This window comes from Bubalus bubalis, chromosome 4 (genome assembly GCF_019923935.1).
Source record: "Bubalus bubalis isolate 160015118507 breed Murrah chromosome 4, NDDB_SH_1, whole genome shotgun sequence".
Classification (NCBI taxonomy): domain Eukaryota; kingdom Metazoa; phylum Chordata; class Mammalia; order Artiodactyla; family Bovidae; genus Bubalus; species Bubalus bubalis.
In genome coordinates this window covers 44,798,271-44,814,571 of record NC_059160.1, presented here as the reverse complement: position 1 = coordinate 44,814,571, position 16,301 = coordinate 44,798,271, and the positions used below count along the sequence as shown (strand labels likewise).

The 16,301-nt window shown below is 47.7% G+C and overlaps 1 protein-coding gene across 1 annotated transcript in view; it reads right to left on the bottom strand.

Moving 5' to 3' along the window:
- Positions 1-16,301, bottom strand: part of CACNG2 (calcium voltage-gated channel auxiliary subunit gamma 2) — a 121,481-nt gene that overhangs the window by 6,892 nt on the left and 98,288 nt on the right. Inside the window, exon 2 of the mRNA XM_006056972.3 lies at positions 14,845-14,928. Coding sequence (XP_006057034.1) covers positions 14,845-14,928 — 84 coding nt within the window. The remainder of the gene's footprint in view (positions 1-14,844; positions 14,929-16,301) is intronic.

The window sequence follows — 16,301 nt, the reverse complement described above, 5'->3', positions numbered from 1 at the left end:
GAGTCACTTTGCTGTACAGAAATTAACAGTGTTGTAAATAAACTATACTTCAATAAAAATACATAAGAAAAGAATTCATATTTTAACAATATCTTTGTAACAAGACTAGTATGTGTCTGAATGTTTGAGATGTGCTATTGCAAGGACTAACTTGGATAATAACTGTTTTCTTTCTGATACTAGGAGGGCAGTAAAGGATAGCGATTTTTGTTATTTTTAATGTCCTTTTTCTTTCATGCCAGACAGTTTCCTTATGAATTATCCTGACTTCCTAGTAACCTGTATTACTGTATTAATAGTAATAGCATTACTCAGTTCAGTTCAGTCACTCAGTCGTGTCTGACTCTTTGCGACCCCATGGACTGCAGCATGCCAGGCCTCCCTGTCCATCACCAACTCCCAGAGTCCACCCAAACCCATGTCCATCGAGTCGGTGATGCCATCCAACCATCTCATCCTCTGTCGTCCCCTTCTCCTCCTGCCCTCAATCTTTCCCAGCATCAGGGTCTTTTCAAATGAGTCAGCTCTTTGCACCAGGTGGCCAAAATATTGGAGTTTCAGCTTCAACGTCAGTCCTTCCAATGAACACCCAGGGCTGATCTCCTTTAGGATGGACTGGTTGGATTTCCTTGCAGTCCAAGGGACTCTCATGAGTCTTCTCTAACACCACAGTTCAAAAGCATCAATTCTTCGGTGCTCAGCTTTCTTTATAGTCAAACTCTTACATCCATACATGACTACTGGAAAAACCATAGCCTTGACCAGACAGACCTTTGTTGGCAAAGTAATGACTCTGCTTTTTAATATGCTGTCTAGGTTGGTCATAACTTTCCTTCCAAGGAGTAAACATCTTTTAATTTCATGGCTGCAATCACCATCTGCAGCCATCTTGGAGCCCAGAAAAATAAAGTCAGCCACTGTTTCCACTCTTTCTCCATCTATTTACCATGAAATGATGGGACTGGATGCCATGATCTTAGTTTTCTGAATGTTGAGCTTTAAGCCAACTTTTTCACTCTCCTCTTTCACTTTCATCAAGAGGCTCTTTAGTTCTTCACTTTCTGCCATAGGGGTGGTGTCATCTGCATATCTGATATTATTGATATTTCTCCCGGCAATCTTGATTCTAGCTTATGTTTCTTCCAGCCCAGCATTTCTCATGATGTACTCTGCATATAAGTTAAATAAGCAGGGTAACAATATATAGCCTTGATGTACTCCTTTTCCTATTTGGAACCAGTCTGTTGTTCCATGTCCAGTTCTAACTGTTGCTTCCTGACCTGCATACAGGTTTCTCAAGATGTAGGTCAGGTGGTCCGGTATTCCCATCTCTTTCAGAATTTTCCACAGTTTATTGTGATCCACACAGTCAAAGGCTTTGGCATAGTCAAGAAAGCAGAAATAGATGTTTTTCTGGAACTCTCTTGCTTTTTCGATGATCCAGTGGATGTTGGCAATTCGATCTCTGGTTCCTCTGCCTTTTCTAAAACCAGCTTGAACATCTGGAAGTTCATGGTTCACGTACTGTTGAAGCCTGGCTTGGAGAATCTTAAGCATTACTTTACTAGCGTGTGAGATGAGTGCAATTGTGCACGGCGGCTGCGACGGTGCATGAGCGTGGGGGCTGTGAAGGCGCACAAGCGTGACTGAGAGGTGCTACCCTGGGCCCGAGGTCAGGGGCGGTGGCTGAGAGGAGCTGACCACATCAGAGGTAAGGAGCAGAGGCTGTGCTTTGCTGGAGCAGCCGTAAAGAGAGACCCCATGTCCAAGGTAAGAGAAACCCAAGTAAGATGGTAGGTGCTGAGAGAGGGGATCAGAGGGAAGACAGACTGAAACTACAATCACAGACAACTAGCCAATCTAATCACACTAGGACCACAGTGTTTTCTAACTCAATGAAACTAAGCCATGCCATGTGGGGCCACCCAAGATGGCCGGGTCATGGTGGAGAGGTCTGACAGAATGTGGTCCACTGGAGAAGGGAATGGCAAACCACTTCAGTATTCTTGCCTTGAGAACTCCATGAACAGTATGAAAAGGCAAAAAGATAGGACACTGAAAGATGAACTCCCCGGGTTGGTAGGTGCCCAATATGCTACTGGAGATCAGTGGAGAAATAACTCCAGAAAGAATGAAGGGATGGAGCCAAAGCAAAAACAACACCCAGTTGTGAATGGGACTGGTGATGGAAGCAGAGTTTGATGCTGTAAAGAGCAATATTGCATAGGAACCTGGAATGTTAAGTCCATGAATCAAGGCAAACTGGAAGTGCTCAAACAGGAGATGACAAGAGTGAACATCAACATTCTAGGAGTCAGTGAACTAAGATGGACTGTAATGGGTGAATTTAACTCAGATGACCATTATATCTAGTACTGTGGGCAGGAATCCCTTAGAAGAAATGGAGTAGCCATCATAGTCAACAAAAGAGTCTGAAATGCAGTACTTGGATGCAACCTCAAAAACTACAATGATCTCTGTTTGTTTCCAAGGCAAACCATTCAATATCGTGGTAATCCAAGTCTATGCTCTGACCAGTAATGCTGAAGAAGCTGAAGTTGTACAGTTCTATGAAGACCTACAAGACCTTCTAGAACTAACACCTAAAAAAGATGTCCTTTTCATTATACAGGACTGGAATGCAAAAGTAGGAAGTCAAGAAACACCTGGAGTAACAGGCAAATTTGGCCTTGGAGTACAGAATGAAGCAGGGCAAAGGCTAATTGAGTTCTGCCAAGAGAACGCACTGGTCATAGCAAACACCCTCTTCCAACAACACAAGAGAAGACTCTACACATGGACATCACCAGATGTTTGACATCGAATTCACATTGATTATATTCTTTGCAGCCAAAGATGGAGAAGCTCTATACAGTCAGCAAAAACAAGACCGGGAGCTGACTGTGGCTCAGATCATGAACTCCTTATTGCAAAATTCAGACCGAAATTGAAGAAAGTGGAGAAAACCACTAGACCATTCAGGTATGACCTACCTAAATCAAATTCCTTATGACTATATAGTGGAAGTGAGAAATAGATTTAAGGGACTAGATCTGATAGACAGAGTGCGTGATGAACTATGGATGGAGGTATGTGACACTGTACAGGAGACAGTAATCAAGACCATCCCCAAGAAAAAGAAATGCAAAAAAGGAAAATGGCTGTCTGAGGAGGCCTTACAAATAGCTGTGAAAAGAAGATAAGCAAAAAGCAAAGGAGAAAAGGAAAGATATAAGCATCTAAATACAATATTGTAAAGTAATTAACCTCCAATTAAAATAAATAAATTTATATTAAAAAATGTAATCCAGAAAAGAAACCAAAGAAGAATAAAATTTTTATTACTTTAATTTTTTCTAATATGAAACATAAATGTTCTCTGAGATTAAAAAAGAAAAAAAAAAAAGAAAGATATAAGCATCTGAATGCAGAGTTCCAAAGAATAGCCAGGAGAGATAAAGCCTTCCTCAGTGATCAATGCAAAGAAATAGAGGAAAATTATAGAATGGGAAAGACTAGAGATCTCTTCAAGAAAATTAGAGATACCAAGGGAACAATTTATGCAAGGATGGGCTCAATAATGGACAGAAATGGTAGGGACCTAACAGAAGCAGAAGATATTAAGAAGAGGTGGCAAGAATACACAGAAGAACTGTACAAAAAAGGTCTTCATGACCCAGATGATCACAATGGTGTGATCACTCACCTAGAGACAGACATCCTGGAATGTGAAGTCAAGTGGGCCTTAGAAAGCATCACTACGAACAAAGCTAGTGGAGGTGATGGATTCCAGTTGAGCTATTTCAAATCCTGAAAGATGATGCTGTGTAAGTGCTGCACTCAATTTGCCAGCAAATTTGGAAAACTCAGCAGTGGCCACAGGACTGGAAAAGGTCAGTTTTCATTCCAGTCCCAAAGAAAGGCAATGCCAAAGAATAGCCTTACTATTAATGCTAAAACTTATCATGTGGATAAGAGAATATCTTATTTATTCAATGCACAGGTATTTATTGATCTACGAGTAAGCATATGAAACTGCACAACACCATTTCTGGGGTTCTTCCTACATGCCAGGCCCCACTAAATACTTCCCATGGGTGAACCCACTTAAATCTTCTACCAACCCCAAGAAGGTATGAGTCTTGGTTGCATATTACAAATAATCTCCAGGAATTGGCAACGTATTTTGGTAAAGGGATACATAGTCAAGGTTTCTGGCTTTGCAGCCATAAGGTCCCTGCTGCAACTACTCAACTCTGCCCTTGTAGCATGAGAATAGCCATCAGCAATGAGTGTGGATGTGTTCCAATAAAACTTTATTTAGAAAAATGGTGGGCCAGATTTGGTCTGTCTATTACAATTTGGCCCGAGAACATAGTGCCCTGTACTAGGGAAAAGCTGTGTGGTCCAGAGTGGAGGGATGTTTTTCTTTTGACTATGTGGCCGTCACCATGCTTGGTTCCAGGCTGGGCATAGAAGGTTTATGGGTGCAAAATCAGGCCTGGTCCATGCCTTAATTGAGTTTAAGTTCTCATGAAGGACATATGGCACAGATGAACATGTAATTAACAATTAAGATGAAGTGCTATGCAAGAAAATTACCCATATGGCACCATGAAGGCAAGTGGTAGGCTAATGTACTGCAAGGAGATCAAACCAGTCAATCCTCAAGGAAATCAGCCCTTCATTGGAAGGGCGGATGCTGAAGCCCAAACTCCAATACTTTGGCCACCTGATACGAAGAACTGACTCCTTGGAAAAGACCCTGATGCTGGGAAAGATTGAAGGTAGGAGGAGAAGGGGACAACAGAGGATGAGATGGTTAGATGGCATCACTGACTCAGTGGACACGAGTTTGAGCAAGCTCTGGGAGTTGGTAATGGACAGGGAAGCCTGGCGTGCTGCAGTCCATGGGGTCGCAGAGAGTCGGACACGACTGAGCTGAACTGTCACCTGTAGATGGCTGATGCTGACTGAAGGATCAGTGTGTGCTGGGGACACACACACCATGGACCTGTGTGAACCCTTAGTTCTCATTTACAACTCCATAATTACTCCCATCACACACAGACTAAAACTAAGGCACAGAGAGATTAAGCCTTTTGTTCAAGCCCACTCAGGGAGCAAATGGAGGAGCTGGGTTTGTGAACCTAGGGAGTCTGACTCTAGGCTGTGTACCAAACCACTGCACCCCTGGCTCTCAGAGCACCCTCATAGCTCACCCGGGCATTGGAGAGGGCTTTCCTGAGCTTGATGGACAAGGGGAAGCTAAGTGGGCAGAATAGAGGCAGGGCGTTCTAGGGAGAGGATGCAACATGAGCAAGGGCTGGAACCTGCATGGCTCATCTGGGAACTTGGAAGGGCTGGTCACAGAGAGATAGGGCAGGGCCTTGGGGAGCTCTAAGGGAGCTGAAGCAACCCGGCCCAGGCCACCCGGGGACTCACAGGTAGCCTTTAAAGGTCTTAAAGCTAGCAGGGCCGTCACAATCTGATTTGGATTTTAATTAAAAATATATTTTTTGGCTACACCCAGGGCATGTGGGATCCTACTTCCCCAACCAGAGATCGAACCCGTGCCCCCAGCATTGGGAGCACAGAGTCTTAATCATTGGACCACTAGGGAAGTCCTGACTTGCATTTTCAGAAGCAAATGAATTAAGAAGGGGTCCGGGGTTGCTATAGGGAACCAGGAGGACTGTTGCTCACCACATAAGTGACGGTGGTGCTTGGACCTGGGCAGAGACAAAGAATCTAGCAGAGGAGGGTGCATTTCAGGGGTGTTTGCTGCTGCTGCTGCTGCTAAGTCGCTTTAGTCGTGTCCGACTCTGTGCGACCCCATAGACAGCAGCCCACTAGGCTCCTCTGTCCCTGGGATTCTCCAGGCAAGAACACTGGAGTGGGTTGCCATTTCCTTCTCCAATGCATGAAAGTGAAAAGTGAAAGTGAAGTCGCTCAGTCATGCCCGACTCTTAGCGACCCCATGGACTGCAGCCTACCAGGCTTCTCTGTCCATGGGATTTTCCAGGCAAGAGTAATGGAGTGGGGTGCCATTGAGGGGTGTTTAGGAGGTGAAGTAAAGCTTGAAGGATAACTTCTGGGTCTCAGGTTTGCTGGCTGGTTGGATAAAACCACTTATGGGGCTTGGAGAGGATCAAGGGGTAAGGAGGAAAGTCAAGGTTTGTTTGGGACACATGAAAGCTGAGGTGCTCTGGGGACATACACGGGGAGCATGGAGCGGGAGGCGGATGTGTAAGACTGGGGCACAGAGGAGCAGTGTAGGCTGAAGCTGTAAATGGGGAGTCAGACTCAGAGGTGAGCACAGCAGAGCTTGAACATGGAAGAGTAGGGGGTTTACCTTGAGGCTTGGGGAGCCCCAGTATTTAGTGACTGGCTTGGGAAGACCTTGGGCCAATCTCTTGGTGTTACTGAGGTCTCCACTTCCTTGTCTGTAAAATGGGACTGAAAACTGGAAATCTGTCTACCTTATAGGGTGCCTGCTAAGTCACTTCAGTAATGTCCGACTCTGTGTGACCCTATGGACTGTAGCCCACCAGGCTCCATCTATGGAATTTTCCAGGCAAGAATACTGGGTGGGTTGCCATTTCCTCCTTCAGGGGATCTTCCCAACCCAGGGATCGAACCCTCCTCTCTTACATCTCCTGCAGTGGCAGGTGGGTTCTTTACCACTAGCACCACCTGGGAAGCCCCACCTTACAGGGTGACAGTAATTAAATCGGAAGAAGACTGTGGAAGCTTTTGAAAATACAGAGCGTTGGGTAAACCAGGAACAGTGTATTATTGTTTTCTATGCTAGTGATGGAAATGAAGAGTGTCATAAGCACCCAGAAGGGAGTATCATCTAGCCTTTGGGAGCGGGTAGGCTCAGCCATAAATCCCTCACTCACCCTTTCTTTGGCCACGTTCTGTAGACAGATCATCTCCAATCTAGTGCCCTGTGAGCCCGGCACCCATGGTGTCCTGTGGTGGGCACAGCTGGAGGACAAGTAGATGGCTGCACTCGGGGATCCTGCTTCCACACTCAATTTGGCAGAGGAGGAGGGGAGTGGTGTGTAGGGTGGAGGGAGGTGGGCAGACCTCTGCCTAGTGCCCACTCTGCCTGGCTTGTCCTGAGGCCTGATTGTGGGTTTTCCCTTCTCTGGGTCTCAGGTCTGGCTCTGAATAGGTGGGACCAGATGACTCATAAGGTTTCATCCATCCCTGGTGGTCCTGTGCCCTGCAAACCTCCATTAGGGACCACTCAGCCAGGCTGGCCAGGTGCTGGTCGTGCCTTTCATCAAAATAGTCATCATGATCAGGTATAGGGGAAGCTGGAGCTCCTTATTTTCTTGGCATGGTGTTAAACTCTTTATGCCTGTTATTCCCTTTGGAATTTGATGTGTTCTAACAGGACACAGATGTGCTGGGTTGGGTGGAGCTTCTGGGCTCTGGGGCATCTCTCGCCCTCTCCTCCTGTATGCTGTGCTGGATGAGGAGCCAGTGACTGTGAAAGGGGAAGAGCTGCTGTAAATGCAGGTGAGAGTGAGCGTGAGAGAGTGAGTGTGTGAGAAAGAGTGACAGGAGAGAGGAGGAGAGGAGGGAAGAGGCAGGGGGAGGGAGGGGTGGAAGCCACTCAGAGCGGTGGTTAGGAGCATGGGCTCCTGATGTGGGCTGCTTGGGGTCCCATCCTGCACTTCCCTGGTCTCCCACTGGCAGTGTGGCCTCTCTGTCTCACTTTTCTCATCTGTGTAATGGAGACACCAACGGTACCTACTTCTTAGGGCTGTTGTGAGATGAATGAGGGTAACGTATGGTGTGTTAGGCCAAGAGTTCCATGAAAGTTTGCTCTATCTACTGACGTAGGAAAGGAATTTCAGACCCCAGCGAGCTTCCTCTGGGAGGGCCACCTGTGCAGGTGGTGGAGGCTTTCTGACTTTCTGTGGTCTCTGGGGTTGGTGATTGGCTCAGGAGAGATGGCCTGCACGCATCCCATGTTGCCCCCACCCCACGAGGCTCAGTGGCCTCCTCTGCTGCAGGACATACCCAGCTCCCAGGGCCACAATAAGGGGCAATGAGTCAACGCGTCTGAAGCCACGAGAACCGTGTCTGGTACCCACAAGCCCCAGGAAATGTTAGTTCTTACATGGCAGAGAGTATTACTGTTGTTTCTAACGGGCCTGGGGTTACCTAGACTGATGTTTATTAAAGTACAGGTCGTGGAGTCAGTGTGGTGAGGGTGGCATTGGGCACTTTAATAAACAAACCAGATCAGAACAGAAACTATCCCCATGGGCGGAGGGCGCGAGGCGGAGGCGCTGATCATGAAGCATTCGCTCTGGCTGCCTGGATGTGAGTTAGTAGGGGATCTAAATTAGATATTCCTGACTGCAGGATGTGGTCACCCCACCGCAGTGACCTCTGAAAGGGACGTCCCTCATGACAATTTTGCTGAAAAGGGCTACAGTTCCCGGGAAGTGGACAGGAATATGTGGCCTGGATAACCAGGGAGGCAGGTGGTATCCCAGGGCTTCCCAGGTGGTTCAGATGGTAAAGAATCTGCCTGCAATGCAGGAGACCCAGGTTTGATCCCTGGGTCGGGAAGATCCCCTGGAGGAGGAAATGGCAACCCACTCCAGTATTCTTGCCTGGAGAATCCCATGGACAGAGGAGTCTGGCAGGCTACTACAGTCCATGGGGTGGCAAAAGAGTCACTTCACAGCTGAAGTGACTTAGCAGGCACCCTTTATGGTAGATGGAGTTCTGATTTTCAGTCCCATTTTACAGACAAGAAAGTGGAGAATCCCATGGACAAAGGAGACTGGCGGCCTATAGTTGATGGGGTCACAAACAGTCAGATATGACTGAGTGACTGAACACGCACAGGTGGTATCCCAGGAATTGTACTGGGCTGGGGCCAGTCATTGTCCCTCTCTGGGCCTCAGTGTCTTCCTCATCTGTAAAATGGAGAGTGGGGTTGTGTGACCCTCATGGCATGTCTACTTTCAGCATTTCTGGAGATGGAAGGCTGTCTCCCTGAACTTCGAAGCTCTAGGGGCAAGGAGAGGCAGTGGACTTCCCTCAGCACTCCCCTGCGGTAGCTGGGGAGCCCAAACAAAGCACCGCCCTAACCCTTGTCTCATGGTATCCTCAGAATTGCCCCTCACCCCCACCTGGACTGGTATACATTGAGGTTCAGAGAAGGTGAGTATCTGGTCCAAGGTCACAGAGCAGAGCTCATCTTAAATTCAGGCCCTTTCATTCCAAGTCCCAAGCTCAGGCCTTGACACCTGGTATCCCCCACAACGACGTGCCCCCCACCTCCTGGTCCTCAGGGCCTGGTGGGACTGGCAGAGGGAGATGGAGAAGGGGGAACAGGGGAGAGCGCGGGCTTTTCTGAGGCTAGGATGGGTGGCTTTGGCTCAGCTGGAGCTCCTCCAGCCTCATTCTGGGAAGAGGAGGAATGTGCTAGGCGGCTTGAGGGAGGGTGGTTCCTTGTACATTCATTCAGCAAATCTCTCCTGACTGAGGGCAGGCCCTGCACTGGGTGGGGTGGGTGGGGCGTGGGTGGGAGCAAACTCTATTTGCAGCTACTCCCTTCAGTGTCCTCAAGCTGTTTCAGCATCCAGTGGGAAAGAAGACTCTGTAAGAGTGGTCACCTCCCTGCGACCCAGCCTCCTCCACATCCCCGGCCTCAGAGAAGGGCTGCACTGTCCACCATCTCCCAGACGGGACACCTAGACGTCGCCTGAGTCTTCTCTCTCTCACCTCCCCACTCCACCCCGATGCAGGATGCCAGTAATTCCTGCTGGCTCCAGAACTAGTCCCCCTTCTCATCCACCTCCCTCACCCCCTCCCTGATCCGAGCCCCATGTATTTCAAGCCTAGGTCATGGCTGTCATCTCTTACTGGTCTCCCTGTTCCTGCTGAGACCCCGGAGTCAGTTCTCCAGGAGAAGCGGAGCAGTGCCATTAGCCTGGACCTCAGTCCTTTCTGCTCAGAACCTTTTCGCAGTCTCATCTCAGAGTGAAGCTGAGGCCCCCAAGCCCTAGTCTGGCTTCCCATCCACAGCTCACACCCTCAGCCTCATTGTGTGACCACCTCCCATCTCCTGGACACAACACACACACACACACACACACTCACACACACACACACACACACCATGAAGAGACCCATGTGTGCACAAGCAGACCCACGCATACACACAGGCATTTATATTCAAACTGACAGATGCTCAGATGCACAGACACGCAGGCATCAAAAGACACAGCACACAGCACACACTCATGCCCCTGAGCACAAGACAGACACGCGGACACACCAACACACACTGAGAGTCATAGGAAGTCACACCTGGACACCACCACCTCTTCTTCACCAGCTTGAGGTAAGCAGCTTTGGCAAGAAGAGAGAGGGCTAATATTTTAAGGACAACTGGACTATATGATGATCTTCTACTTTTATCTAGTTGGTTTCACTTTTTCTATTTCATATTCAGTGCTCCCATTTCATTTAGTTTGTGTTTTCCAATTTCTCCATCTCTTCTGTTTTTTTTTTGATGTTCTTTCTCAAGCCTTTATCAAGCATAGTAGAAAAACTTTTGTATATATATATAAATATTATATATATATGTTAGAAAACATATGAATTTTTGCCTAACTAAAAAATTTATGACATTTTGATTCCACTTGTTTGACTTATGTATGAATAGAATGCTAGATTTCTAATTAAAAAATAGATATGTAACAAACAAAAAAGGTTTACTGTATAGTACAGGGAACTATAGTTGATATCTTATAATAACCTATAATGGAAAATAATTTCAAAAATAATATATGTGTATATGTATAACTGAATCACTTTGTTGTGCACCTGAACTAGACTTCAATAAAAAAAAAAATATATATATATATATATATTTAAAAAAGAAGAAAAGAGAGGGCTAAGGAGGTGCCACATAGCAGACCCAGCTGACAGCCCCATGGAGCTGCTTGGAAAAAACAGACTGGTTACCATGACTTTGTGGGTAAGTTGGTGATAGGTGGGCAAGGCCTGTATTAGCCGCACCTTCGTGGGGCCCAGAAGTCCAATGACTCGGGGTGATGACTGGGACCAGTTAAGGCTGTCCCTCCTTGGACTCTGTGACTGTGGAGAAGCTGGGGACCCCGTTGAATACCCACGGAGACTGGGCAGTAAGAGCATTCATTCATTCACTCATTCATTTGTCCCATCAGATATTAATTCGGTGCTTTCCTTCAGCCCCGTCCTTCAAGTGGTGTTGAACTTGCCTGAAGCTTGGTCTGCTGGCTTGAAAACAAGTGAGTCCCACTTTTTCTGCCAGTCCAGGAGATGAGCTCTGTGCCCCTGGCCAGTCATGCCCTCCTGGCATCCTCCGCCTCCCTCTCTGCTCCAGATCCTCCATCCAACTGGTGGATCAAGGATGGCAGGGGTTACCCAGGCCACCTCACTGGCCACCCATCCTCAGCTCCTTCCCTGGGGCTCCTCTGCCTGGCCTCTGAGCCCTGGGGCTCAGATCCTGACCTCTTCTTTCTCTGCACCACTTTCTTGATGCTGTCATCAAGTCTCATGCTGCTAAATATCGTCCCCATTCTGACCTCTCTCAGACTCCTGACTCCCGCCAGGTCCCACCCTGTGAGTCTCAGACTCCATGTTACCTCCCCAGGGAGTCCGTGGGCCTCTTTTACTTATTGTGGCCGATACTGAGCATCCATCCTTCCCCATACCAACCTGCTCCCTCCATGGGCACAAACCTTGGAGTCATCCTTTATCCTTTCCTGTCCCTGGAAATCCACATGCAACCTTTCAGAAGATCCTATATGCAGACCCTTGGGAATATTTTCAGGCTCTGACCCCTTCCCACCTCCTTCACTGCCACCACCTGCATTCAAGCTGCTGTCATCTCTTGTCTAGATGATTGATCATAACAGGCTCCTTGTTTTTTGCTTGTTTCCTCCATCAGGGTGTAACTTTCATGAAGGCGCTAACTTTCTTTATTTTGTCCACACTGAGTCCCCATACCATCAACAGTGCCCTATACATAGTGATAGTGAATATCTCCTGAGCGAATGAATGAATGGATGAATGCTTCTAGAGTCCAAGTCTCTGCATTGGTGCCACCTTCTCTAGGGAACACTTTGGAATGATGGCCTCCAGTCTGGGTTAGGCACCAGGCTTCCTCAGCACCTCGGATCACCTTCTTTCCCTGCTTGAGGCATCTAGGTTAGGTTCTTGGGCCTGTCAACCCACTTAGTAGGTGAGCTGAAGGTTTAACAGACCAGAACGGGGCGGGGCAGGGTAAGTTGACTCAGGCCCCACCCACCCGAGTGCAGCCCCGCCCATCTCCCTGGACCAAAAGCCCATCTTCAGGAGAAGCTCCGCCCACCTTCCTGGGCACCAGCTCTGCCCACCACACTAGGGCAGGCAATCTTTCTAGAAGAATGACTTCTGTCTTCTAGTTTCTCTAGCCAGTCAGGTTAGAGGTTGACAGAGAATGATGGGAATTCACATCTTCCAGCTTTAAATAATTACTTTTGTTGTCTAACTCCAGACTAGCATATTACAGATCAGAGGTCAGCAAACTGCCAGATGAGGCCTATTGCCTATTTTTGCAAGTGAAGTTAAGTTTCACGGGAGCAAACACAGCCATGCTCAGTTGCTTCCGGGTTTGCTTTTGTGCTACAAGGTCAAGGTTGAGTAGTTGAGACAGAAACTTTATGGCCCACAAAGCTTGGAATGTCTCTTTTCAGAAAGGGTTTGCCAATTTGTTATAGATGTTTAAAAAATATTTTTGGATTAAGTCAACTCAAGTCAGACTCCCAGAAACCTGCGCGGCTAATTTACATTCAAGTCTTCTGTCTAGAGACACCAAAATGAACCAAACACTAAACAATTCTTCCTTTAAAATTTGGGAAATGAAGGTATAGAGTAGGTAGGAATAGCTGCTGAAGAATCCTGTCTTTCCTTTCAAAATAGGAAAGGTTTATTGGGCACCTTCTATCTTCCAGGAACTGTTCTTGGTAGAGCAATGAATGAGACAAGGGTCCTGCCCCAACACTGGGCATCTGACTGATAAAGTATCACCCCCTCACTGGGCTCAGCCAGTGTGGCTTTGTGTGCAGACCCCCACGTGGCTCCCCTTTCCATCTTCTCTCTCGGGGGCGTCTCTGCAGGCCCCTGCCTCCCAAGTCCTGCTGTTTCTCTGAGGGTTCACCTACTAGGCTGTGGTCTGCCTGCAGCCACGGATGCTGCCTCATTCATTCCTCTGGAACTCTCCAGCACTCAGTGCAGACTCTGACATACAGAAGGTGCTCAATTTGTTTCTATGCCCTTGCCAGGCTCCTTTGCGAGCCCTAGACCAGGTAATAGGGGCTTCCCTGGTGGCTCAGATGGTAAAGAATCTGCCTGCAATGAGAGAGACCCGAATTCAACCCCGGGTTGGGAAGACCCCTGGAGGAGGGCATGGCAACCCACTCCAGTATTCTTGCCTGGAGAATCCCGTGGACACAGGAGCCTGGTGGGCTATGGTTGATGGAGTGGTTGATGGGGTCGAAAAGAATCGGCCAAGACTGAGCAACTGACACTTTCACTTTCAAATCTCATAATGCAGAGGACGAACAAATGATCCTTCAGGAATTCCATCTGAGAGCAGTGTCGTGCAGGAATTCATAAAGGGAAAGGACGAGCCTAGTAAGATATTGCCCCTTCTCCTTTAAAAAGAGACCTATGAGTGACCTGATGTCCCCTTCCTTTTTCTTGCAGCCTGGCTGGCTTCATGTTCCACGGGCTTTGAAATGAAACCCAGATTTCAGGCTGACCTGAGAGTTGGGTTTGACGCGAGGAGTAATTATTGAAAGTGACAGGGGTGATCCATATAATAAAATGCTTCCTACATTTTTCATAGAAATGATCCAATACTAACCACTGCTGTGGGTGATGGGAGGGAGGCTTTGGCTGGGGAAGGGCACTTGGGAGCAGAGTGGGTGGGGGTGGGGGCAGGGAGGGGTGCTCCTGGGAGGAGAGCAAACTGCTTTCAGAAGTGCTGTCTGAGAGCTTCGTACAGAGCTTTCAGCTACTTCTGCTGGGGTGGCTTTGCGGTCCCATGCATTAAGGACCCTCAGCCTCTCTTCTGGAAATCCTTTTCTCCTGGAACATTTTACCTTGTTAGTTTTCGCTGCTTCTTGAGAGATTTTCTTTGGGTCTCAAAATGCTTTCTCTTGATACTATGTCTCAGGTGGATTTAAGATCACAGCTATTACATCAGGATTTAACTTTGACTTGATTTGTGGGGAAAGAAAAAAAAAATCTCATTGTTTCAGTAGAAGTTCCAGTCTGGCACTGCCTTGTGAGTCTCCTCATTGGATTGTTCAAGAAATATCTACGGAGTACTTTCTATGTGCCGGGCACTGGGCTGGGAATATAATGATGAATGAGATAGGTAGAGTTCTATCAGAGTTCTAGTGGAATTGGCAACACTGTCAGGGAGCTGGTTGCTCAAACAGACATGGACCCAACAGCATGATAAAGATGCTAGGCTCTGGGAACCCCTTCAGGGGCATAGAGGACTTCTTGGAGGAGGTGTTGTTTCACCGGAAACCTGGAAAATGTGTAGGAACTTGCCAACAAAGAGGGGAGGAAGGGCGTTGCGGGTAGAGGAAAATAGCACACCTGAAGGTTTGGCCATGGAAAGGGGGGAAGACAGAAGGCTCAGCTTTTTCCTGCCCTCTGCAGTGACAGAGACCTCTAGATAGTTCTGGCCTTTGGCGCTTAAGGATGGAAGGGCAGGACCCATCACCAGGAGAGAGATAAAAAAAAATTGCATCCACTCACGGAGGAAATATTCTGCTGTGTCAGCTTCGTAATCTGCATCCTCTGGGAAGTGATCGATTTGCTTGCAGAGACCTTTGAAGTTCCCTGGAAAACAAGGGAAGAAAGTGCTCGTGAGACATCCAAATCTCCAGGGACTCAGTGCCCACTGGCCTCTTCCTGACTTCTTGTTCTTCTGAAGCTGGCTCAGTCCTCTCCCTCACTTCCCCCCTCCCCCCCAAAGAAGGTATCGCTTTGTCTGTTTGGACATCTGCCCAGTGAATCAAAACACACACACCCGCGGTGCTGCAGAGAGGATCTAAGGCTTAAGACTTCAAAACCCAGCCTTCCATCTCTGCATCGAGGCTTCTGAGGATTAGCTGAGGCTTGGCGGGCAGTGGAGGTTTGAATCTGGGCTGGGAACTGCCACGGAGGAGACTGGTGAATACCAGCATGCCTGCATCTGTGCCCCAGCTCGGCTGGGAGTCACCTCGTGTTTTACATGCGAGAAAGTTGATCACTTTCCAAAGAGGGCAGACCCCAGACCGAGGCTGACAAACATTCCCACAGCCCTTTAGATGAGTTTGCAAAGCATTTTCCCATCTGCAATTGCATGGAATTCACTATATGGAGCCCATGAAAGTTCTGCAATACTCCTAGGGTTGAACACCCCACCCAGGCCTGGGTCACTGGCCAGATTTGTGGAGTATGACTCAACCTGTGAGAGGAGTAATAGCATCTTCATTTTATAAATGAAGAAACTGAGGCTCAGGGAGACTGGATGCAAGTGTGCTTGTATAACTATTTTAGGTATTTCAAGCTAATGCAGTATATAGATAATTCTATACTACATATTACAGAGAAGATGGTTGATCCTTACCCTACAAACCTCCCTTAACTGTCTCTGTGCCAATTCAAATAACTGAATAAGTCCTCATGGCCAGGAAATGATGGAATCTGGGCTCAAACAAAGACCTTTTGGTTTTAAAACTTTCCTTGGTGATTGCTGAGAAGGTGAGAGCCAGCTCAGATGAGAACCCCTAGCCCAGTGTCCAGCAGATCCCCAGTAGTGATCCCTAAATGAATGAGTGAACTACTGAATGTGATCTTCATGAACACTTATGTGGAGAATAGAATTTACAAGCATGGCTGCTTCATGACAACAGAGACTTTTATCTGTTTCATTCACCATTGTGTCCTGAGCACCAGCACAGGCACGATGGATGTTGCCTGACTTTCTCTGAATGACTGGACACTCGAAACTGTGCAGGGAGATACGGCGACAGTGGGTGAGAGGCAGGTTCTGCAGCTGGCCTGCCTGGGTTTCGTTCAGCCTCACGGAGATGCCTCAGCTTCCTCATCAGAAAGCAGAGATCGTAGCGATTCTTCCTTTGTCGATTGTTGTGGGGATGACATGAGCTAACACGTCTAAAGCGCTCAGAGCAGTGCTTGGCACATTAGTAAATGTGCTGGGGGTATTG